The sequence below is a fragment of the Musca vetustissima genome, unplaced genomic scaffold, assembly GCF_032173495.1.
Source record: "Musca vetustissima isolate MV318-11 ecotype Yass unplaced genomic scaffold, APGP_CSIRO_Mvet_v1 utg1079, whole genome shotgun sequence".
NCBI classification, from domain to species: Eukaryota; Metazoa; Arthropoda; class Insecta; order Diptera; family Muscidae; genus Musca; species Musca vetustissima.
In genome coordinates this window covers 225,028-251,270 of record NW_026885679.1, presented here as the reverse complement: position 1 = coordinate 251,270, position 26,243 = coordinate 225,028, and the positions used below count along the sequence as shown (strand labels likewise).

The 26,243-nt window shown below is 32.4% G+C and overlaps 2 protein-coding genes and 3 non-coding genes across 5 annotated transcripts; 4 read left to right on the top strand and 1 right to left on the bottom strand.

Annotated features, from left to right (window-relative positions):
• Positions 1-7,587: 7,587 nt before the first annotated feature.
• On the top strand, positions 7,588-10,249 carry LOC133332921 (uncharacterized). Its single transcript, XM_061541291.1, has 5 exons — positions 7,588-7,593; positions 7,667-7,711; positions 7,777-8,258; positions 8,328-8,529; positions 9,104-10,249. Exons 1-5 carry the CDS (start codon positions 7,588-7,590, stop codon positions 10,226-10,228), a joined length of 1,860 nt encoding a protein of 619 aa, XP_061397275.1. The 3' UTR covers positions 10,229-10,249.
• A 1,241-nt stretch (positions 10,250-11,490) lies between these two features.
• On the bottom strand, positions 11,491-15,722 carry LOC133332920 (chondroadherin; the record flags this gene model as incomplete). Its single annotated transcript, XM_061541289.1, has 4 exons — positions 11,491-12,057; positions 12,836-13,204; positions 13,273-13,676; positions 15,491-15,722. Coding segments are annotated over 4 exons (1,572 nt in total), but the record flags the coding sequence as incomplete, so codon positions are not given.
• A 346-nt stretch (positions 15,723-16,068) lies between these two features.
• On the top strand, positions 16,069-16,140 carry Trnaa-cgc (transfer RNA alanine (anticodon CGC)). Its single transcript has one exon. It is a non-coding gene; the product is annotated as a tRNA-Ala (tRNA).
• A 461-nt stretch (positions 16,141-16,601) lies between these two features.
• Positions 16,602-16,673, top strand: Trnaa-cgc (transfer RNA alanine (anticodon CGC)). The gene has a single exon. It is a non-coding gene; the product is annotated as a tRNA-Ala (tRNA).
• Positions 16,674-17,706: 1,033 nt separating this feature from the next.
• On the top strand, positions 17,707-17,778 carry Trnaa-cgc (transfer RNA alanine (anticodon CGC)). Its single transcript has one exon. It is a non-coding gene; the product is annotated as a tRNA-Ala (tRNA).
• The last annotated feature ends 8,465 nt before the right edge of the window (positions 17,779-26,243 follow it).

Sequence of the window (26,243 nt, the reverse complement as noted above, 5' to 3'; positions counted from 1 at the left end):
TCTACCTTATGGTCTAAAATCTCAGAATAAATAAAAACAAATACAATAAGTAGTTCTGTTCATTTGACATATTTTAACAATCTACTAAAAACGCGAAAAAATGAATGAAATGTCAGGTTTTCATTTCAAAACAAGTTGGGAATATGATTTAGATATTGGCTCGTCAACAAACCATAAATTTCTTCTTACAAATATTGTAGAATTCATCTACAAACAAAAGGATTTTAAAATTTATTTTGTTATATTTTTCAAAACATTACATATACATTTTGTATATTTTTTTGTCATGGCATAATTATACAAGGTAGTCTCATGCAGTCATATGTTTCCAATTTTTTCATAAATTTACTTTTGACAACATTTAGTTTTCAAAATTAAAATGATAGTAAAAATTGCAAAATTATTTATGTTTATTAATATTTTGAAGATCCCTGCCTCTAAAACCTATAAATGCAAGTTGTAACAACCAAATTTTACATCTAGAGAACAATGTGCAGCTTTAGATAATATAATTTTTTAATTTATTGAAAATATGCCAAACGACATACACATAATTTTATGGAATTTATTTTTCATTTCATTTCAAATTGATATGAGTTACAAATTAAAAAGGGTTGCCATTATCAAATTCTCAAATGAGACAACCTTGAATAATTATGCAATGCCTAAATTCATGCGTATGCGTATAATTTTATTCTCCTGAAAAGTTAAATACACTATTTCAATGTAACATTCATTGAAATACCCATAGCGTATAAAAATATAACGTTGAAAATTTTCAACATTGACAATGCGTATTTTGTTTTTTTTTTTTTTTGTATTTTGAAAATAGAATTCCAGTCATTGAAGAATTTGTTTTTCATTAAATGAAAACATTTTTCGGCTAATTAAGAAAATGTTTTCATCCATGTTCGCGTTTTCAATTGACACTCAAGTAAATAAGGCTTGCGTATTTGGGTAGTACGGACGTTCAATAAACCCTGTAAAGGTGAGCAGGTAGATATTTTAGTACGCAAGGCACTGAATTTAGGTTCGTGTCTTTAGTATAACAGTAAGAATATGACAAATTATGGTACAGAACCATTATTAAATACACCTTGATTTTATTTATTTTTTAGTTTTTTTTTCTAAAGAAAAAAACGATGGCAACCCTACCATGAACAGCTGAATTTTTTGTGCGCTCTTAAGACTTTTATTGAAATTTTTAAAATAATAATGTAAATAATGATTTAAATTAAAAAAATCAAATTAAAGTTGTTTTTCGAGATAAATTTTCTTTTTGGAGTAGTTCACATTGAAGTACTGCGCCAAGATTGCTGTATTCGTTGCTGTTCAGCCTGTTGTTTTTGGACCTGTGCCGCGTCTCCACTTGTGTTTATAAAACAATAATAAATTATACGTTTGGATATTATTGTTGTTATTGTGGCACCCAGCAATGTGCAATATAAATGCGGTTTGTGCAACATTAATTGTACTAAAACACAGTACAGTGTATGTTGTCGACAATGCTCGGTTTATTTTCATGCCACAAAATGCCTGAAACTCGATCAAGGTAACCTCAAAAGAAAGGTTGTTGATTTTACTTGTCCGTTGTGTACCATTGGAAATGCGGAAAGTAGCAATACGAAGCTAAGTAGTGATTCTAGTTCGGAAGTTGAAAGTATTGACACTAGCTTTCGTGAATTTGGCGAATCTCTTAAAAAACAGATCCAACTGCAGAAACAGGAACTTGATGAGCAGTGGCAAAAGACAACTGATATTTTCGAAAAAAAAAAACAATTAATGAGTGGGTAGAAAAGCTAAGGCTGGAATTTAAGACACAATTTGAGGCGTTTAGAGAAGATCTCAATGAGTGTAATTCTTATATTTCTAAATTGGAGTCAGAAATGGGTATTCAAATACAAAAGTATACAAAGCTAAATGCTGATATAATGTCACATACTTCCAATGCCACAAATCTGAGTCACTAATTTTTGGCCAGTTGCAAACTATTAAGAGACGTCTTAATCGCGCCAATATAGTGATTAATGTCATACCAAAGGGAATTTTGGATATAAGTGAGCCTGTGATAAAAATTGTGAGCATATGTGGAATATCGTTAATGCCATCAGATTTACAACACTGCTGCTATTTTGCCGGGGGCAAATCCATTCTGGTTAAACTCAATTCGATCCGTATTAGAGACCAAATTATGGCGAATTCTCATCGGAAACCGCCTATACGGATCAGAGATGTATTTGGAGGAGATGGTGAGTCTAGAATTTATCTGAACGATCACCTTACTCCGGAAGCTATGAAGCTAGTATATGAATGTCGTATGTTGAGGAATAAAGGACTTATTGAGAAGTACGCTCTTGTAAACGGAGATACACCAAGAGCAAAGATTGCCTTTCCCAATGGTGAATCTAAATGTGTGCAGATTTCTCAATTGCCCCCAGAGAACAATATCCATTTTTGAAATCTTGAACATATATTTATATTAAAATTATTGTTTTATATAGCTACAATTGTAATATACAATTTTGTCACGCTTAAGCTAAATTTTCATGGTTTATTTGAGTTTGTGATAAATGGAACATGATGTTAATGTTTGCGGGATAAAATTGTATAAAGTAAGTGTAGCTTTTAACTCTGTAGGTTATTTTCATTATTATTTCATTTTAATTGCTGATATTTATTTAATTTTCGAATTCAAGTAATTTGTCACTATTATGAACAACTTAGGTGAAAGTAATGGGCAGTTGCGCTCACAAATTAATAATATGTCTGGTTCATTAAATATGTGCCATTTTAATAGCCAAAGTAAGTTTAAACTCAGTAAAATGGCTCAAACCTTATATTTCTACAAAGTGTGTTGACTTGACTGGTTATAATTGTATAAGGAATGATCGCCCTTTGCAGAGGGGTGGAGGGGTTGCCTTATACTTGTCCAGATCGTTAAACTATAAAGTAGTTTACAGCGGTAACAATTACGGTGTTGTTGAATGTTTGTTTGTTGAGATTTCATTTGATGATCAACATTTACATATTGGTGTGGTTTATTTACCGCATGGGGACTTCGAAGCCTTCGAAGAAGAAGAAGTTTCTGAACTTTTGCTACGATATTCTAATATAGTGATTATGGGAGATTTTAATAACAATTTGTTTAATATTCCAACCGCATCTTCCATAAGATCTGCTTGTGATAGATTGAATTTATCAGTTCATCACAATTCTTTACCGACACACTACTATGTTACCCACCAATCGACTTCTCTTTTAGATTTTTTCTTTTGTCTTTCCCAGAAAATATTGTTTTCTCGAATCAATATATATGTCCTTCTATATCTAAACACGTTCTAATTTGCCTGCCCATTCGTTCATTGCATTCGCGTGTGAATGATTACTATGAATTTGTTGATTACGACAGTATCTCTCAGGATGCATTACTCTCGAAGATTCATTCGTTTGATTTTTCAAATATTTTTCGTTCGTATGATGTTGACAATCAGTTAAATACTTTTATGGCTGGACTGGAATATATTCACTCGGTCTGTCCTCTAAAAAGAAGGAAGTTTAAACAAAATGATACCGAATGGATTAACGCGCCTGTGATTAAGTACCACAGTTCCTTAAGGGACTTGGCATTCAGAGATTATTTATCTGATAAAACTAGCCACAAGTGGAAAATATACTGTAGAGCAAGGAATAAAGCCAACACGGTTAAAAGGAAATAGAAGAGGCAAGCACATGCGATATACTTGTCGAAGGATTTAAATTCAAAAACCTTATGGAATAGAATAGATCATGACGGTCCAGATATATGTAAAAGCTTAAATATAGGGGTCGACGAATTAAATCAAAATGTCATTAATAATCAGTCCGATGATTGAGCCTACATCTCGACATTTTTCGTCAGTGGATGAGGGGAGATTTGGCTTTCGTACTATTCATTTAGACGAATTAAACATAGCCTTTTGTAATATAAAATCCAACGCATCAGGTATTGGTGGTTTTTCTTTGAAATTCCTCAAACTGGTCCTACCTCATCTAGAAACTATTTTCGTTCATATTGTAAATACCATAATAATGACTTCGACCTTCCCATCGCAGTGGAAAATTGCAATAATAACTTCTATAAGGAAGAAAACTAACTGTGTTGCTATTGAAAATTTAAGGCCTATTTCTGTCCTCCCTATTCTTGCCAAGGTCGTAGAGCATGTTTTAAAACAACAGATGATGGGTTACATCGAAACTAATAATCTGTTAAGCGATTATCAATGTGGTTTTCGTGCTAAAAGGAGTACAACGAGTGTTCTTCTAGGACTGACGGACTCCATTAGAAGACATTTTAATGAACGTAATCTTTCACTTTTAATTTCCATGGACCTTGAGAAAGCGTTTGACAGAGTGGATCATTTAAAGTTATTGAATAAGCTTAGTGATATATACCACTTCCAAGATTCAGCATGTCATTTGGTCTCTTCTTATTTGTTGCATAGGAAGCAATGTGTTAGAGTTAGTGGATCAACTTCTAATATATTGAATGTTAAGAGTGGAATACCCCAAGGTTCTGTACTTGGGCCGCTACTATTTACGATGTTTATTAACGATTTGACTTCAAGTATAGGTGACTTTTGTTCAGCGTATCTGTTTGCGGATGACGTTCAGCTGTTATTCACGGGTCAAGTGTCTAATATGGATGTTTTGCAATCTAAAATTGATTATACACTTTCTTTAGTGAGTAGTTGGATGACTCAAAATAAGTTGGACATAAATATGTCGAAAACTACATAAGTCTCTGCTATTCTCCTCTCATTCTAATGACTTGAATGTTAAATACGAAGGGGTCGAAATACAAATTGTTGGCGTTTTAGAAATTCTTGGTGTACTTATTGATGATAAGCTGTCATTTACATCGCATATCGATAGAGTGTTTTTTCGGACTAATATTGCATTGCGAAGCTTTATAGCTGCGACCTAGTCCTTCCTCAGCATATAAAGGGAAAAATGGTTCATGCGCTTGTACTACCAACCATTCTGTATTGTTTGGAAGTTTACTCCGCAGCTAACATGCATAATATGAGGAAGGTGCAAAGAGCATTCAATGGTGCAGTTAGATATGTATATTCTGTTGGGATCTCATATTTCTCCCTTTGTAGAACAGCGATGACTATTATTATGTTATAAAGTATATAAATCGCAATGTCCTCTATTTTTGCAAAGTACATTTAATTTTTCGCGCTTTTCTAGGAATATGACATTAATTATACCCCGTTTAGATCTTCACATGGACAAGTCATTCCTTGTCCGAGTTTCTCGTTTATTCATACACTCCCTATTCAACTTAAATTTTTTAATATAACGCCTGGGTTGTTTCGGTTTAAGCTGCTTTCTGAATTTCGGTCGTCAAATGTTTAGCGATAGCCCAATTTAATTAAATCTCGTTTGAGTAGTCGCTACGGTAATCATAAATTTAATAAAACCGGCATATGTTACAATTGATTTTTATTTTAGACTTCTACAGTCTCTTACATTTGGTGTTTTTTGAGTAGTTCTCTCCGAAGAAGTTCATAAAAAGTACATATTCATATTATGTTTAAACTAGATTTTAACAGCCTCTTAAAGTAGGCATTTTCTGAGTTGTTCTCTCCTGAGGAGTATGTAAAATGTAAATAATTTTATAATATGTTTATCTATATTTTTTCATACGTTTAATTAGTTCAATTAAATTTAATTTATTTGCATATAATTTGCCATTGGATCATATTGTATTAGATTTTGGCCGAATGGCTTTTCAATACAAAATAAAGAACAAATAAAAAAAATCATCAAAACTTCATATTTAACTGTCTATAAATGACATAAAACGGCATGTACATTTGAACTCTTTACTGGGTTAACCTACTTTATGAGGATTTATTTGGCATATATGCAATAGAATTGACAGATTAAACCCACTAATTTTTTGGATTCCAGTACAATGTAAACGTACTATTAAGCAAATTTTTTCTTATATTGAGATATTTAAAGATTTGGGTTTGATTTCCAAAAATATTCTAATTATATTTTAAGTGGTTATAACATGGTACAATTATAAAAGGTAACAGCAAAACCCAGCTAATTTGATTCCACCATAATACTAGTGTCAATATGAATATGACAAATTACGTTTGAGAACGCATACAATTCGAAATTTTTCTTTATTAAATGTCCTCCCGTATTCAATTTACTCAATATGCCTGCTGGGGAAGTTTGAGGAAGAAAATTTTTCTTCATGGAATAACTCGCAATTCCAGCATTTTCATATATGTTACACATATAAGTGGCAATGGCTCAATTATAGGAAAAATGTGGAAGCGATAGAAATATAAATTTGATAGATTTTTATTTATGTGTTTAAATTTTATTTTGAGGATTCGAAAATATTACATTTTCAAAATAAATAAAATTTGTTTGTTTAAATTTTTCTGCCAAATGACGTTGACACTAGTATAACTTACAACAAATTCCCATGTGGTTGTGGTATCGTTTGTTTTACAACAACACTTGCGTTGTGTATGTTTACACGATATTTGGTAACAATTGTTACCAAATGTAAATGTTACTGGAAAAGTAACCAGACACACCAATTATACCATGTGCTTATAATTTTGTTTGTACATGAAAGAATATCGGTCTGTTCCCGTACTGCAAGAATCTACTACGATAACGAATTTTCCTTAATGATATCGAAGAAAATAGTAAAATATAATAGATTCTTGCAGTACGGGAACAGACCATAACGAAATTCAACACAATGTAAATGTACTATAAGGCGACTATATCATGGTCTTCTTATAAGTCCTGATTTATATTAGGCGAGTTTACTTGCGGCAATTTTTATCGTTCTCTTTTGAACTTGCTCCATGCGTCTATACAAGGCAATTCGGTTTCCAAAATATTTTTTTAATTGTTGTTTTTTCACATTTAAATATATATAAAATGTCAACAAATACGAAATACACAAAACGAATTGCCAGAAAATTGTCGGTACGAGCAATTTATTTTTCATTTCTATACCCCTTGCCCCTCTCTCCAACAAACAAAGACTTGCCGCAAGTAAACTCGCCTAATCTAAATCAAGACTAAGATCGATCAGGAAGACAAAAATTACCCATCCTGTAAAAATTGTCTTTATTGTGAAACATTTTTATAAAAATTACGTTGACCCAAACGGTACGAACCTAGCAATTTACATGAAATCGTTCGATTGAACTAGTTCATGTTCAGTTCCCTTTTGAACATATTTCCCATTCCTCCATGTCTCTTTCTAAACAATCGCCCCTTTCGGCGTTGTGCATCAGCCACCCTTCGTAAACAAATACTAACATCGGTCATTATGCTTCAACTTCATTTGTTATCACACGTTCTCTCATTTCTTCGGTTCGATTCATTGCATGTACGCGCTTTTAAATTAGGTCGGTTCGCTTCGACTAACCTCTAATGAATTGGTCATTGTGGGCATTGGAACTTGACTATACTATTGTAAATAAAACGGATCTAAAAATAAATTAAAAACGTTAAAACACAATCTGAAACGCACATAAACAAACACGCAAAATAATTATGAAGGTGAGTAAGACATCTGCATTTACATAACACCTGTCGGCGGTGCATTACCTGCCATTGTTTTTATATTTTGTAGGTGGAGCTATGTCGCCAGTTGTCGGATGAGCTAAAACAAAAACAGGTAAGAACCTATAAGGAGTATAAATACTCTATGAGATTTTGATAACCTTGCATTCTGTTTTACAGGCAGCCACCGACAGCTTAATTAACAAAATCCTGTATTCTAAAAGATTGCTGGTCGATCATGTGGAAGCACTGGAACAATGTATGGCCTATATGCAAGAAAGGTCATTGGAGTCGAGCAACGACCCTGCCGCTGGTACGGATGCAACAGACTCCAATGGGCCAACAGGCAACCATCTGGGAATAAATACACAATGGCCAGAAATATTTACGGCGCGCAATACTTGCCTGTTATTGGGTTCCACCGTTTTGGAACATTTTATTACACCACGTGCACTGCGTCTTCTGCTCGTGCCGTCAGCAATTGTTGCCGGCAGTTTCAGTGCCCTTTACGCGGTGAAAAAAGTTTTCGGGTTTCGTAATAAAATCGTGGAACGTGAATTTGAGAATCTCATACGCACAATTGATGACTTCGGGAATTGTATACGACGCAATATGACCTATTTTAATGAGATAATCATAATGAAGCAACAGGAACTAATAGAGTATGTTGGCAAATTATTTCAAAGCCACTATGCGTCAGAATAATATTCAAATTTATATTCTCAATGTAGATCACGTCAAATCGAAAGAGCTTGGGATTGTATTACCGCAGCCAAGGAAGTGACTGAAATTTTATTTGAAGCCACCCGGAAATTGGAATCACAATATCCCTTACCAGCTCGATTCTCACAGTATTATGCACCAATGGAAGACTTAAAAGAATGTGATTATTTCAAAACTAACGTTACCGATTATAGTCCAAAGCATATTAAAGTAAGTACATGTGTACCTTAGGTAAGATTTTGATTTATATGTGACATGATGTAAAATTTCTCATCTTTATAAATTACATGTTCTTCTATGCGAACAAAATCTTCTGACAAAATACAACTTTGTTGTAAATAACCGTAGTTTAAACTGTTTTGAATGGAATTTGAATCCCTTTCAACTGATGTGATAATTATTTGGATTTAGAATATTGGTATAGGAATATTGTCCCTAATGGAAATATTGTCCATCCGTTTCTCATTCTGGATGGAGTACTCTATAGCAGGAGTAAGCAATTTCATTCAAACTCTACACAAACTTAAATCAAATGTTGAATATTTGTAAATCTCATGAAAAAGGAAATGAATTAGAATTCTTCTAGCAGAATATATTATTTAATTTTGTAAAATCTGTCAAAATCGTTTACTACGACTGTATCCAAAAGTCACGGGAAAAGTTTTGAACTTTATAAGGACATATCGTTTATAGTCACTTAATATCGTAACTCTATACTGCACAATTACAAATTTAGCATTACAGAAAAAATTTTCTGATTCTCAACATTTGTGTTTATTTTTAGGATTTTCATAACATCTTCGCCTATGTCCAATCACAGTTCCTTCTCCGATTAGCATTAACTGTCTACACTAAGCCGTCTTTGAGTTGCCTAAATGAAGAATTAGTAAAAATCGAATGCCTTATCAGACAATTGGTGATGGAAGAGGAGAACCACTTTAAAAATCTTGCCATTGAGCAGAATAAGAAAAAATCTCTAGAGTTGGAGGAACTCAACGCCAGCCGAGCTCTAAGGACAAGAAATGATCCGGTCGGAATATTGCAGGACTCTTCACTAAAGCTGAGCGCTTGTATGGTGGCTGTGGCTGCAGAATGCCAAGCTTTGGACATAACCCTGCAAAGACTTACAGAAACAGAAAATGTCAAAAAGGATAATGCCAAACACTTAGTCGAGGTTGCCAACAATATGCGCAGCATTGAAAATGCATTGTCATTGTGCTTCGATGACTTCCAGCGTCTAATGTTGGTTTATAATAAATTCCTGAATAGTAAATTAGATTTGAAGGAACCCAGTGAGAAGAGTGATACTAAATCGCAGGATACGGATGATGAATTTCCTGAAAGCTTTTTGCGTGTGGAAATTTCACAGAATCCCAATGACGCCGAAAAGACCGATGACTTTTATGCCTACATGTTTGACGAAAAACAAGCCAAGCTGGAGCAAGAACAATTAGAGAAAGAACAGCTGGAGCAGCGTAAAGAAGATTTGGAAATATTAAATTTTGAGAAACGGATAACAAAAGGTCGTTTTAAACCCGTTTTGAAGCAGCTAAAGGGTCGCATAGATCCTATACGCAAGGTCATGTTACAAAAGGAGCGTGAAGTGTTGGCCGCAAAGGGCATTAATGTCGACGAACTATTCGACAATGAGGACTGCGAAAGTTTTGAGGAAAAATGTAATTCAACGGAAAAACAAGTTGACGACGATGATGTCTCTGATGAGGGCAGTGAGGGTAGTGGCGATTTAGAATATGAACGCCGCACAAAGAAACTAAAAGAACGCGACAACTTTGCTGAAATGCGCAACTTTTTGGCCCAAAAGCCGGCAATTAATCTCTTTAAGTTAGATGTTCCGCCCACACCATCTAATGCCTTGGGCGAAGAAGACATTTTGGAAAGCGAGTGTTAAACATTCGCTTTGCGTTTTGCATTACTTTAAAAGTGTATTTATATGAGTAGCAGTTAAATGAAAGAAAAAACTAAGTTTTATGTTATTATTTTTTATTATAATTTATGAGACAACTTTTATAATTGGCCTTAAGAAGATGTGACCCCCTAAAAGTATATATATTATAAAAAAGATTTTATTATGTTAATATTTTTGATGTTTAAATATACAATATCTTATAAAAGCTGTATTGGTCTTAATCAAGTGTTTTTTTTTATTGCTATTAGATTTTCTTATGAAAAAATGGAGAAAAAAGCGAGAGGCCAGGATCATATACCATTTGGACGGAACTGTTTGGAAAACTTCAAAATATCTAAAATTGGGTCAAAGCATTTTCGGTCCATTTTACCGACTTACAATATGAAATGGCAAGTTAAATTAAGAACATAATTTAAAATATGTAATATCTTTACATCATGGGCCCTCTGAAAATCAAAAATGCATTTGAAATACCTAAACTAGGGCAATACTTTTATATTGGCCTATATCGAAAGTCTCCACACCTCACTCAATATAATTCTTCTCTATTGATCAAAGGTCTCCTAGGGGAGTGTTCGATGGGGACTATACTAAAAAAATATTCTCCACAAATATTCTCCAATAATACATTTATATACGACCACCCTGAGAGTTTCTAACACAGAAAACCAAAACATTTCAAAAAGTAGAAAAAATATGTATTTTATTAAAAAAGAAGAAATATTACAAACTTAAGGGCAGTTTTTCGATAGGAAAATATTCAATTAACAATGTAAATATAATGCAATTTATGAAAACGAAATGGACAAATTAATAATGAATAAAAATTCAAATAAAACATATAAAAACTCTAAATACTACATTATGGCAAGGTGGTAGTTTTTTCGAAACCGTAATTTCGTATATAAAAGTTTGTGACTTAACCTACGGAAATATTATATGTACGTATGTATATATACAAATAAATTAAGCACTACATATTTAAGTATGTATGTTGACAAATCAATATTATTAACAGTTAATACCAATAAGCACACATTCATTATTTAACAACAAAATCTTTGGTCAACAATTCATATAAAATCATACACAGGAAGTAGATGTCCATTCACATACAGCGTTACATTTCTAAAATTTACATTTCTAAATTTTACAGGGTTTGTGAAAATCGTCAGACTTAAATTCTAATTAGGATATTTTTTTTTCTTTTTTTTTTTTTTTTTTTGAATAACAAAGAAATACTTTCATACACCAGACGTTCTGGTGCCAGCTGATCCATTGGCACCATTACCATTCGGTTGGACATGTGAAAATGCGGATAGGTTACTGCTTCTTACACTGGTATAGCGTATGGGTTCTACACCGTAATCATCTCGTTTCAAGCGTCTTCGTATACAGACAACAATTAAACCAATTATTAGGCCCAAAACGACGACAACCGATGCAGTTATCACTGTCAGAATAATGTAACGCTTCCTGCGAAAACGTGGCGGTGCATTTTCATCTACAATTTGATATTTCGCCGGAATTCGCATGGAACAAATTCCCGACGCTGTCAGATTTGATAGTTTAACACCGGCCAAAATGAATGGCATATCACAACGACTCTGATCACCCTCCAAACGATGATGAGAGCCAGCATATTCCAAAGTTTGTAGAAGATTACAATCACAATTCCATGGATTACCAGCTATTTGGAATGTCTTAAGCATAGGCCATGGACTGTGTGCTGTTATGTTTGTATTATTTAATATTCCAGATAAATCCATATTTAATGTTAACGTCGACAGATGACAATGTGATATATCCAGCTGGAAAAAGTAAGAAAAGAAAACGAAATATTTTTAATGATAAGTATATGGATATATATATATATAATGACCTATCTTCTACGATATAGTAGTAGTTTTTCTCTATTAATCTCTAACATCAAATTATCTAAAGTTCACGGAATATTCGGTATTTTATATTATTTTAATGGACATCTGATCTTCTACAAGAAGCATTCTTTATAGACAAGTTGTAGCCCTTTATAAGAACATCCGCTGTTAATTTATTATAAGATGCTCTGGTATTCTGTGTGAGGATTTTATGATCTCCTACAAGAGGATCATGTTATCCTTTATCGTTCTTCTATTTGAAACTCTTCTAATATTTTATAAGAAGACATTTTGTTCTTTAAGATAAGACCATATTTTATGGTCTTCCAAATTTAGAACATGGTATTTTGTGTGAGGATTTTATGATCTCCTACAAGAGGATCTTGTTATCCTTTATCGTTCTTCTATTTGAAACTCTTCTAATATTTAATAAGAAGACATTTTGTTCTTTAAGATAAGACCATATTTTATGGTCTTCCAAATTTAGAACATCTAATCTTCTATAGGAATACTCTTAATATTTCTTAAAAAGACATTCTGGGCTTCTTTATGAAGATTTTCGGTCTTTTATAAGAACTTCTTTTGATTATAAGAATAACTTTTGATTTTATATAAGAAAATCGTCTGGTCTTCTATAACAATTCCTTCTGGCCTTCTATAAAAATTCCCTCTGCTATTCATACGACAATTCAACAAATTCAATACTTACGTATGTGAGGTTAACACAATGCATTAAACTATCCAAATCGAATTTCTCCAGCCTGGTGTTATGTGAACAATCCAATTGTGTTAAATGTTCCAAACGTGTGAAGGTATTATATTTAACATTCTTCAATGTGGCCATTCCACTAATATTGAGATGCGTCAACACCTTCAGACCCAAAAAATGTGTTTCTTCAAAATCAACAAATCTATTCCCTGCTAAATTGAGGGATTTCAGCGTTTTTCCAATCAACTGGAAATTATCCGGCAATGCCACAAATGCATTACCAGCCAAGTTCAATGTTTCGAGGGAAGTCAGCTTTTCAAATATTACCGATGGTATTGTTTTGATGCCCGTATAGGATAAATCTAAATTCTGTAAACAAAAAAGGAATAAAATAATAATTACTGGTTTCTCCCTTATTTTTTGTCAAACGAACAAACCTTTAAGAGTGTTGCCGATGACAAAGCCGCGGTCGTTGGGTAATCCAAAATTTGCAAATTGTTGTGAGCCAAATTCAATTTGGTTAAATTGGGTGTGTGCTGGAATAGCAGACGATCTAGAGACTGTAAGTGGTTGTGACTTAAATCCAATTCGGCCAATGCAATTGGTTCATAACTGCTAACGTGATACGGTCCACGAAATACATCCGGTATTAGTTCATCTGTGGTAATAGCATTATACGCTAGATCCAGTGAAATTATGTTCGGTACATCCATAAATGTTGGCGACTGTAGATATTTGATGCCACAATGGCGACAAGCAAAACTAAGTGTTGCATTGGTTGTTGGTATTTGTTGTAATAGTTCTATTGTGTTGCCCGAAAAGCTGGCCACAATGACATTATCTAGAGATAAAGAGAAAATAAATTGATAAGTGATTTCTTGAAATAGAATTTAATTTTTATAAACAAAATAAGATAAATTGTATAAATTTTCATATACAAATTGCATTTCCATTATTAATAATCTGCATATTCTCAATAATTTTAAATATTAACAAAGTATTAGCAAAATTTATTTGTTATTTTATACACATAGATCCGAGAGCTTTTCTCGTAAAGATTAAAATTCCGTTATGTGGTACTACAGACTAATATGAAACGTGTCCAAAGGCGTACCGGTGTTGATACTTTCCAAAATATTGAACTATTTCCGGCATTTTAATTATTTGTGAGACATTTTTCAACCGAATTGATAGTAAAATTCAGTTGAAAAATGTCTCACAAAAAATTAATATGCCGGAAATAGTGCGGCATAATATGGCGTACCCCTAAATGTGGACCAACATTTATAATTGCTGTGAGGGAATTTTGTTACAAAATTTAAATCATAAAACTAAAAATATCAATTGATTTGGAAAATCTTCAGAATACCAAAATTCGGAAGGTTCCGTTTTCAAAATTGTGACAATTTGTCACAATTGTCGTATATCCGACAGTTGCACTAAATCTATGCATAGTATAAATATTAAGATCTGTTATGTTTAAACCACGCAGGATTCACCATTCGTTTTATATAATAGGTTCGTTCGCTTACTTTTCCAGTAACATTACTTAGTCATAATTTGCAGAGAGTAAATACAAATTTTTCGTTCGAACAACATCCAGTAAAAAGATTGTATCGACACAGCTGATTAAAACAAGAAACAATTTGGTGCAAACAGAAATGTAGCATTTTTATTAGAAAAATTGGCAACAAGCATTGCAATAGAGTGGACTCCGCTTTACTGAAACGGAAAAATATCTGGATGTTTGTTTCAGTTATCCGATGTATTCACTTAAGCGGAGTTCGGTTAACTGAAAATAATTTCAGTTATCTGAACTTGTCATAAGCGAAACATTTTTCAGTTTTAGGAATTTTAATGATCGAATTTTACGAAAAATATAAATTAAAACTTGTTGACATGTTTACTGCTTACGCGATTTTTATTATGAGCTGTAATTTTAATGAGTATTATTCAAAAGCGCGGCTTGTAACGAAGTCTGTCGTCTGCATGTTGCAATCCGAAGATCTATCTTAAATATTATGTGGTCTATAATATAATATTTATGGAAGATTCAGATTCACATTTTTACATTGTTCCTATTTAAAATTTGGTTATCATCTGGAGTAGTTAAAATTAGACATTTCGCCTATTTTGTAGGATATTTTGGTACACCATCAACATATATTTTCGAATTTACCAAATGGTTTAAAAAGTTTGGCCAAACGAACTGAACGTTTTTCGACGTCAAATTTATATATATACTTGACACACGTTCCATATTCAGAAGGTATTCTGTGAATTACAAATGCAATTTTCGAATTACAACTGATATGTTATGAATGGCAAATGGAATTCTAGAATTGCAAATGTTATGTAGTGAATAACACGTGAAAAAGGTGTAGATGGAGTCCATATTTGGATTAGGTTTTTTAGTCTGAGGTTATACAATTTTGTTAAAAATAATGTTCATATCTTAGATTCTTCTAGGTTTTTGAACTTTCCGTAGAATTTAAGAAAGCACAAACCAAAATGGAATTCTCTTTAATTTTTCTTACTCTTTACAAAAAACATATTCATTTTTTACTATATTATTGGAAGTTCAACTAAGATTTTAAAATTCACATTAAAATTATTAAATTTTTGAAATTTGAAATAAAAATGTATTTCATGTACCTCTCTGGTGAGCATTGAACTCTTCCGGCCACCTGGCCAATATGTGTTTAAATCCTTTAACTGTACAGCTCAGCAAGTGATGCGACACTTGATTGATTTTCGGATCGGCTGGTTTATCGATGCAAACACATTTTTCACAAATGTTCTCCACATTCTCATAGGGTATATCTTCATGTTGAGCACCACCAATTCGTATGCAAAATATTGCAATGGCAAATGTTAGAAACTGTAAAAGAGATATAAGGAAGGTAATTTATTATTATTTTTTTTAATCTAATTGTAAACATTTTTCTTTTAAATTATAGATAAGGAAACTTTAATATTGGGCTATACATATGTACATATGGCATTAATAGCATTTACGAAGTTCTAAGTTATGTCTAAATGGATGTTTGGTTTCGAATTGGATGACTAGTCTAGACCCTCTGGATAAGAACTCGGAGAATATATAGGTTCTGACTAAAATCCGATCATGGACTATTGAAAAAATTTGCATTGTGTGTATCGGATATTGTGCTCCTTGTGTATTACATAACATATTTTATACTAAATGATTGGTAACACCAAAAGGGTTAAGGGGGGATGTAGCTCAGTGGTAGAGCGCTCGCTTCGCATGTGAGAAGTCCCGGGTTCAACCCCCGGCATCTCCAGTCTGTCAAGTTACATTTTGAAAAAAATGTGATTTTAGTTAAAAGCTGTATTTGCAAAAAAAGTTATTAAATAAAACAGATCAGATCCTTCACCTGCGATTTTAAAAATATCTAATTGATTCTGAAGCAGCAGGAATTTTCGACTTTCTATAGATGTCCTTTTCTCTGTAGTACACCATAGTTATTTTTATACATCAAAAAAGAAAATTTAATTAGATGTTCTTTAGAAAATATCTCAATCCTTTGCAGTATTTCTTATATAGTTTTAACATGGGATCGTAAGGGATTAGTTGCGTCCTAATGTATGAATCTTTTGGAAATAATAATTTGAAAATTATTGAATGTCGATACAGATTTATTTGTATAAATCTGATATGAGACAATAAAATCAGGATAAAATGTACATGTACATTAACTCCTTGCGAAAATGTGACATAATGGTCATTTACCTTCATATTAATGGGGATGTAGCTCAGTGGTAGAGCGCTCGCTTCGCATGTGAGAAGTCCCGGGTTCAAACCCCGGCATCTCCAATTGGCTGTATGCCGCTCCGGGTTAAAAAGTTCATTTTTTTGAAATTTGTGAATATTTTCTTCATTTAATTAATATTGCGATTATAGTGGGCAGGAGGACACTAGGAGAAAAATTAACATGTTTGGTGTCCATGTCATCCCTACAATTACATTTATTTTTTACAACAAAAACTTTAAATTTTTGAAACCTTTTTTTTTATCATTCAAGTCGCAATTATTTTTGGGTATGCGAAGTTCAACGGAGTTCAAACTGTTGACACGTTGTGGTGGTGGTACCCAAAGGAGTCGATCCATGAGGCAAATCTTTGTAATTTTTGAAGGTTTGATAATAAGATTACGATGTGCAACGTTTGGATACAATACTTTAAGTTCGATTTTAATATTTCAAAGGTGCCCCCTCTTCCCATTCCCCTTCCCTTTATATAAAATTTTTTAATTTTTAACATTTTGACCACTTGTGTGGGCGTGCCACTAGAAGGAGTCGACCAACAAGTCCCATCTTCAAACATTATACAGGCTTAGTTTTAATATTAGGTTGGACAAAGCTTTTTTCAAATCGGATACTCTGTTTGCATTACAAAATTATTGTTTAACAAAATTTTCAATCTTTCAACATGATTTAAGTTTGAATGAAATATTACGATGAGCAAATTTTGGTAGAAATCAAACGAATATTTGTAAATCGATGCAAATTGTCTGAAACGGATTAGGTCCATACAAATTTGGGGTATAAAACCAATATTTCGATGAGGCACGCTTAATGTCATATATGTCCTAACGACGATAAGGCTAAGGGTACGGATACTCTCTGTGAAACCTTTAATTCATTATTTTTATAAATATCCTTCCAAGGTTGCAATAAAACAACTACAAAGAAGACAACTCAAATTATTAACTTTTATTACATTTCCAACAAAAAATATCCATAACAAAACTCTTAAAATGTCTTGTGTATGTATATAAATCAGTTTGAAGTTATTGTTCAACTCTATCATTGCAAAAAATACTCTTTGTAGTACGCGCCGGCTCATCGGGGGATGTAGCTCAGTGGTAGAGCGCTCGCTTCGCATGTGAGAAGTCCCGGGTTCAAACCCCGGCATCTCCAGTTGCCAAAAAAATTGCTCATTGCAATGTTTTTGAAACAATTTACGGTCATTGACATTAAAAAATACAATAAAATGAGAATTTCAAAACTAATTATAAAATACTGGTTTTTACTCAAACGGGATTTGAACACACAACCTTTGGTTTTTAGAAGTACAACACTAACGTTGTGCCAAAAACTAAGTTCATGAAATACTGCAATAAAAGCTAAACAAACACACAGTGTCGCGAGGAAATGTTAAAAATAGAAAAAAATATAATGTTGTGAACCCAGAGGAATAAAGTTTACGATGATTCACGAAATGATAAAGATGTTGTATGAATGTATATTCGGCGAAGGTCTGTCGGTCATACACACATTCGCATATAATAACGTTGTTTATTGTTGGAATGTGTGGATTTGCAAATTCTATAAATTGATAACATTTCAAAATATTGTAGCATATTTTAGGGATTTTGAAATAAATATGTTTTTTTTAATTTAGAAATTCTATTAGAAATTTTTTTAATTTAGAAATCATGAAGATAAAAAATCCGGAAGAAAAAAAACAGAACTTCCCATCAACCAAATCTGTTCAAAGTAGACGAGTGCAGTTAGAGAATCCTAATCTCATAACATTAAAAAAATTTTGAATTTTGGTAATTCTCGATTTTCATTTTTCAAGATTTTTAATGGGCAGGTAAATAATTTACAAACAAATGTTTGTTATTGTTTTGTTGTTGTTTTTTGTAACTAAAGAAAAGTCCTTATTTTTGATGGCCGGCATGATAACTCCTCACTGGAACACCGGAATCTGAAAATTCCAACGGAGTTAGTACATGTCTGGCTTTCGTATGAACTATTATTAATTATTGACTTCGCTCTAAAATTAACAAAATGGCGGACCTTTGAAAAAAATTTGGAAAATCCCCGGCTTCTGACCAAAAATAAAGTTAAAAAATAAGGAAGATCTTCACCGATTGGCTTTATCCTAGTTCATACGATATAGCTATCGTATGAACTCTCTCACAGACAAACGTGTAAAAATTTTGAATCGATCGGATTATTAGTTGTTGAGTTATCGTGTCCGACATTCGCAAAACCAATGTTTAGAGAAAAACCCTGCAGTCGTCACTTGATGCTGACACAATAAATCGGCTATATCTTCAAGAGTTCTTGAGATTTTCCTTGTAGGGACATTCTTGGATTAGTGTAGATTCGAATTAAATTAAAAAAAAAATGACACCGAGAATGGGAGGGTGTGGTCCCCTTAATAGAGTTAAACAAAAATGATTTTCTTTTCTACTACCAACAATGCCAACTTCTATTTGGCTGTTGTGCTGACTTTGAAGGATGTCCTTCATGTTCCGTCCACTACGTACTACATCAAATGGTCAAGATTATAAAATCTTGTCAATTTCATTTGAAGTGAATGTGGTTACTGATTTGACTGACATATTTATCTTGCACTGGCATATTTATCTTGTACCTTCTCACAGATGTTCAAATCTTTGATAAAACCATGTTCCTTATATAAAAGGGAGTCTAAACGCGGCAGACTATATATAATATTGGTCCATATAGGTCCATCATCATTGGAACCTCCCCCACAAACTGCGGAAATTGTTCCACTTTGACGGCACACCTACGCAAACATAGGGGAACCATATACAGTAAAATTTCGCTAATCCGGATAATTTATTGCAGACCCCAGTGGGGATTGTTGGATTCTTATAGGTCTGAGAGTAGTTTGTAAGTTATTTTTTATGGCCGAAATTGAATGATGTCGCGGATCTCCCACACACAGAAAAAATTCATTGTAAAATCAATTAAAATCAGGTTGATTGAACATTTTTCCTATCGAGTTTGCTTCATTATTGTTTCATGTTGATTCAACATGATGTGCACACTTACTAACGGTTGATATTATTTGAAAAATTTTTATACGAGATTATGGTAATAATGTCTTCAGGTGGTCCAGATCAATACAGTACTTTTGATTTAGCTGTCTTGTACATAGCCGCACTTTGGATTTAGCTGCCCAAAATACACTTCTTTGGTTATTTTTCTCAGATTTCCTCTTAAATATTTCGTTTAAGCGCACAATTCATACCTGCACATTTAAGTTCACAACTCAGAATATTTGCTGTTTTCTTTCTCATTGCATAAAATGTTTGCATTTACCTACGCAGGGAATATCAAATTAAGAAACAGTCTTTTTTTTACTCATCGTCGGAAACCCCACACAGGGACTTTTGTTTTTAATGAATAAATGTGCGTTAAATCGTCATTGTGTTTCACTAGTAGATACTTAGAGTTCGCGTTAGATAGCGCATTCTAGAAAATATTACATTGGCCTATTTTTATATAGTGATTTCACTTACGTGCAAATTAAGACAGGTACGAGATTTAAGCACTGAAAAACTTGTATGTGTATATATTTTTTCTTTTCTCAGATGAATTAATTTATTTTAATTCTTTAAAGTAGCATTATCATTTACTGTAATTTACTACCAGATAGGTAATTCCACAACGGATTAAAGTTCGGCCGGCAAAAACTTTATACCCTCCAAAGTACATAAAGTCTATCGAAACTTCCATATGAAGCCTTTTTCATTGTAAATTGCAGTCAGGTGGAAATGAAATACAAAACTATAGTCACTCACATTGGATTGGGTCTTGAACATAACAAAAATGACGCGCGCCCTTTGAATGGTGACTAAGAAGAAACATGAACAAGCACGAGGTTCCATAAAGATAGACTATACCTGCTGATGAATCAATGTTGTAATATTTAGTATGAAAAATAGGTAAAAAACTCCCGGAAATATTTAAATGCGGGGTAATGTTATATGGGGGTTAACTTTAAAATTGGACCACTATTCATACGTTTTGGTAGGAAGACTCAAAATTTCAAATTGCAGCCAATTCGATTTAAGTAGGGTACTTTATTCTTTGAGCACCCCAAATGTCAGACAATTTAGTATAAACATATGATTACACAGCAAATCCAATATTGACGGAAAATGTCTTCATATTTTTCTTAAGGTTTCTTTTTTACAGAAAATAAAAATATTTTTTAGACACTAGCTGGGTATTACAGCCTTACCTAAAATTCAACTAGCTCGTTCGACGTTTTTCACCACAAAAGTAGAACACATGTATTTATATGAATGTTACCGAAATACGTCGACGTACGAATTTTCAAAGTTGAAAAATTCAACTATGACAGAACGTAGTTTTGTTTTTTTTTTCTTTTATTGAAAAAAGAAATAAAACATAAATAAATATATATATTTTTTTAATAACAATATACATGATTTGAACACATTTTATAATTTTATTTCGCGACTTTGTTTAGTTCGCTAAGAGAAATGGATTCGACGTATTTGGGTAATACGGCCGTACCAAACATTTTGCCATAGTGGGGAAGTTGAATATTTTTGTACTCTTCGTTGAATTTTAGGTAACGTTGTTATATACAAGCTTTAAAACTTTTTGTTGCATGTGGGAAATATTATGGCATTTATGATTATAATGATACCTTGATAACTTTAGTAGCCATTTGACAATATATTTTTGATCAGCAGTTTCGAGACAATTTTTCACTTGATATCATTTGAGAAACTGTTACAATAATTTAACCTGAAACAATATAGAGGTTTGTATTTATTATCATTTGAGTTTTATTCTTCTATCTCTCAACTTCTCCAAATCTTATTTTTAATAAAAAAACAGGGGTGCCCAACAAACATCAGCTGCATACGTCAAACGATTACTAATATTGAGCAATCGTCTTACGAATACGTTCTGTCGGTCGGTCGGTAAATATGAGTAAAGGTCTTTTGATAAGAGTATAAAGTGTTATCAATATACGGGTTCCGTACAAAGGTATGACAAATGTAAATATTGACTTTAAAATTAATACAAAACCTTTCATGCATTTATAGAAGTTATTATTGCATTATTTACCATGTATAGAGAGATAGAGTGAAAATAGCTTAACATAAACATGATCAGGAGAACATTTTAAAACAGTCATGTCGGTTTCCGTACAGAATTGGATTAAAATTCGGTCCAATGAAGGTGGTACAATTACACCCCGATTTTCCGTAATTGCAGTATTTAATGCATTGTGTGTAGATTTCCACATAAAATCTATTGTTGTATCGCCAATTATCACTATTTATAAGATATTAGGAAATTTATATATTAGGAAAATTTGTTGGATATGATGAGAATATCAAAGCGTATCGCTAATAGGGTATTAAAAATTTATCTTAAGTAGAGATTTTAAGTTTGTTGAAGAGAATGACATTTGTACACCATCTGAGATGGAAACTTCAGCTGAAACATTAATTCTCATGCAGCGTTTCCCGAGAGAAAATTCAACAGGAGCCACAGGATATCACACTTAGTGAGGACGATATTTTTTTATTGCAGTATCCTACATAAGCTTTAAGGCAGTCTGTTGGAGATTCTAAAGAAAAAAATACCTGGAAATAAGTATCTGCTCCATCAAATGCTTACATAGTTGGATCGAAATGAACACACAACAGCTAGAGGTTTCAGTCAAAAATATGGTCAAAACTATGACCAAGTATTTTCTCCAGTAGTGCGATGAATTTTACTGTCTATTGCCGGTGCCAAGAAGTTGCAAGTTACCCATGTGGATATATTAGTTGGGGAAAAATAAATCCATTATTTTTCGGCAGATGGCTGTTCTGATAAATTTCTCGTAAAGTATCGATCAAACAATTTCAGATTTATGCTCGTTAGCAAGGTGACATTTCGCAGTAAAAAAATATTTGGCTGTTTTTTGTTTGGTGCATTCAGTTGAGAGTTACGAGGTATTAAAAATGGAAGCGAACAAAGAGAAAATTCCGTACATATTACAGTTTTTCTTTGACAAAGGCGAAAATACAAGCCAAACTGCAAAAATTGTGAATGGTGTTTATGGTTACGATACTGTAACAGCCAATTCAATTTTGGTTTCGTAGATTCCGTTCAGGAACAGGTAGGCCGGTCGTGGAAAATGTCGATAAAATCGAAGAATTTATCATGAAACGGTCCATATTTTGCCCAAATCGGACATTCCGAAGCACTTTAAATAAAGTCCTATAGTTCATATAAAAATAATCGATTTCTGTTTCCCCAAACTTATAAAATATGCATTTTAAATTACGAAATTTATAGGAAACAGTCGTGAGTTAAGTTAAATAAAAGTATGCATGGTTTAAAAGAAGCGATTAATATTTGGAATAAAGCACTTCATAACACTTTGATCATATTTTGTTTCAAGCAAAGTTCAGCTGATAATTGTCTCTACACAAAATGTCAATTCGAGGAAGGGAATAGTTCAATATATGTACATATTGGTTTTCGTCGATGACATTTTAATTGCAGCCAAATAAAAACGAAAAATAAGGAAGTAGGAAAATTAAAAACCTGGGAATATATATTGTACATATTTTTGCATTCGTTTCCTATATCGACAAACTTCTAATGGAATATGGTATTAAAGAAGCGAAGTTTTCAAAGTTCCCAGTTGATCCAGGTTACGGAAAGTCGGTGTCAGAAAAATTAGATAAGAATAAAAATTAGATATCGAAAATTAGTTTGGTATTTGTTGTACATTGCGGTAAACTCTTGGCCAGATATAGCAGCGAGTATACCAATTCTTTCTAGGAAAATTAAATGTCTAACAAAAGATGGACACTTCGGAGCACTAACTAAAGTTAAGTTGTTACTGTTTCCAAGATAATTATAGAACATTAGATAAAACTTGGATTCCATAATATATATATATAGAATATATAACGAAGTTGATCTTAGCAGTACACGAGATATTTCCACATGATCGACTTCTTCTCAAGTTTGCTGTCATATTCCATGATTGCAAATTGAGTTCACATTATGAAAACGTAAATAACAGCCACATTTTTTGATATTAAACTTGAGAAACAACATCGGTTTTCATCTTCTTGGGTAACTGTATTAATAGCAATTTTCCGATTACACAAAAAAACCCAATGAAATATTGTAGGCTAAGAGAACTGTAACCAGTACTATATTTATCTATGAACTACAACAGCGTTCTCATAATTCAAAAAATAAAACAAATTTAAGAGAACTAAATATTTCATCCTTTTCTATTATTCTCTACATTTTTCAAATGTTATTCAATTCCAGAACGTAATTTGTAATTCGAAAACTCAATTTGCAATTCATAACATTTCAGTTGTAATTCAAGAATTTTATTGGTAATTCACGACATTTCATTTGCAATTTTAAACTTTTCATATGAAATTAAAAAAAATGTATTTGAAATTTAAAAAAAAAATCATTTGTAATTCGTAGAGTTTCATTTGAAGTTCAATGAAATTAATTTACAATTCAGAGAATTCAATTTGAAATTCATAACATTTCACTTGTAATTTATAATATGTCCGTTGAAATTCTTAACAATTCATTTCAAATTCAATTTGTGTGTTACCAATAATATTTTTCGATTTCAAAAGGTGCAGTAGTTAAATTTACCCGTATGGTTGCCCTGTAACCAGGAATCGTCCTTATATATTCGATATGAATTTCATAGTTATTTAAAACTTACCGTTATTTTTCTATATAAATCCATGTTCAGCTGTTCGTTACTTGTTTCTATTACTTTCAAATAAAATCAATTGTCATTTCTTGGCACTTTGTTATTTGTTTTATTTTTTCGCTTTTCTAAGAATTTCTAATATGGCACATATGTATGTAAGTATGTATTTCTGTATATGTGTATGTTTATTTGATAAAATATATAAGTATTTTTTCGATTTATTAACTTTTAATTTTTACTCGACACGTCACAGTTGTTTTATTTTATTTTTTGGTCAAATCACATTCTAGAGTTTTGGGAAAACAAAAATGAAAATTAATTTGTTTTATTTTATTTCTTCTTCTTCGTTTTAATACACAGATATGTTATCGCAAGTAGGTATGTACTTTTTTATGAAACGATTTCTTTGTCAATATTAATCGCAACCGCTGTCGAAGGTACTTTCAAGTTATACCAATTCGATTCCCGTTTTAAATTTTTGTTTTAATTTTTTTATTATTTGTTTTGGTTAGGCAACAATAAATTCGAATGTGTTTTGAATTTCACGCTAGATTTTTGTACACAAAAGTTCCAGTTAACAGCCGTAGAGTAAGAACGCTTTCGATAAACTGAAAGTGAGAGCTATACAACATTTTCGACTCAAACAAATCATATAGGCTAGTGAAGTAAATGTGGAATATTGTTCTCTTCGGTTCGCCAGGAAGATTAGATAAGAATATTAATTTGTGTATACATATATATATATATATATATATATAGGGTGCTGGAGATATTATCTATGCGTGGTCGTGTGGTTGATAAGATAACCAGTTGGTACATTTATTTTTGGAGCATTGTCGTAACCGAGCTTTTAAAAATATATTTTTTAGGCATTTTGGAAAACAATTCAAAGGAAAACCTTAAATTTATTATGATAAATTGTCGGTCTTCTGTGTAGATATTTGAAAAAGTAGTTCATTTTTGAAATTTCACCTAAATAGAATATTTCTTATGCTTGCGATAAGATGTAAAACCAAATAACAACGGATGGGAATTTGTATAGCCTTCTGGTAATATTTCCTTTATAACTTAGTGGGATTAAATAAAGTTTTTTTTGTTTTTTCTTTTGAATTCTTAACACAAATACGATTAATTCATTAATTCTTCTACCTTCCTGTATTGTTTTCATAAAATTTTAACCCAAATACTTTTTTCAACATTTAAAAATAATAACCTACTGTCCGCTTTCCGTGTTAATCTGTTAAGAAAACACATATTTCGGAAGTTGAACTCACATTTTTTTCTACAAACATTCATTGTCCGAAGATGATGACTAATATCGGCGGCAATTTACCACCATTTTGTTGAGTGATCGTAATTTATTTATTTTTTTTTAATTTTTGGGGAACATGTCAGGGAGTAATTTATTATACACATAAAAGCTATTTATATGAGGCATTGACGACGTGTCGAACCAGTAGTCATTATTTTTTTAAATATCAAATTGTGATTGATTTGCCAACAATGATTAGAACTCAATTTAATATATCGTATAACGTGTAGGTGACCATACATGGCCACAAGTTCTATCTGAACATGATTGACGGATAAGTGGTAAAGGGACTGGCAGATGTAAATTTGAACGATTCTACGAATGTCTTTCCCCGAACTTTTAATAGGTCGGAACCTTTATATGGCTGCTATAGCTTTGAACGTCGTTATGTTCGTCCGTTCGGAACCTTTATAAGGGTGCTATGTCATTGAAAACTTATAAATCTCATTACGTTCGGTGTTCAAAAAGACGCATCCGCAATTTTTCACAATGGAAAAATTAGAAATGCGTGCTTTCATTGTAAAAAAAACTTCGGATGCGTCTTTTTTGAACACCTGTTTCTATATGAAG

What these genes read in the sequence shown, in the direction of transcription:
- LOC133332921 (XM_061541291.1), top strand. An exon ending in AAGCAACAGGAACTAATAGA is followed by an intron (nt 8,259 to 8,327) that starts GTATGTTGGCAA and finishes TTCTCAATGTAG; the next exon opens with ATCACGTCAAATCGAAAGAG. An exon ending in ATAGTCCAAAGCATATTAAA is followed by an intron (nt 8,530 to 9,103) that starts GTAAGTACATGT and finishes GTTTATTTTTAG; the next exon opens with GATTTTCATAACATCTTCGC.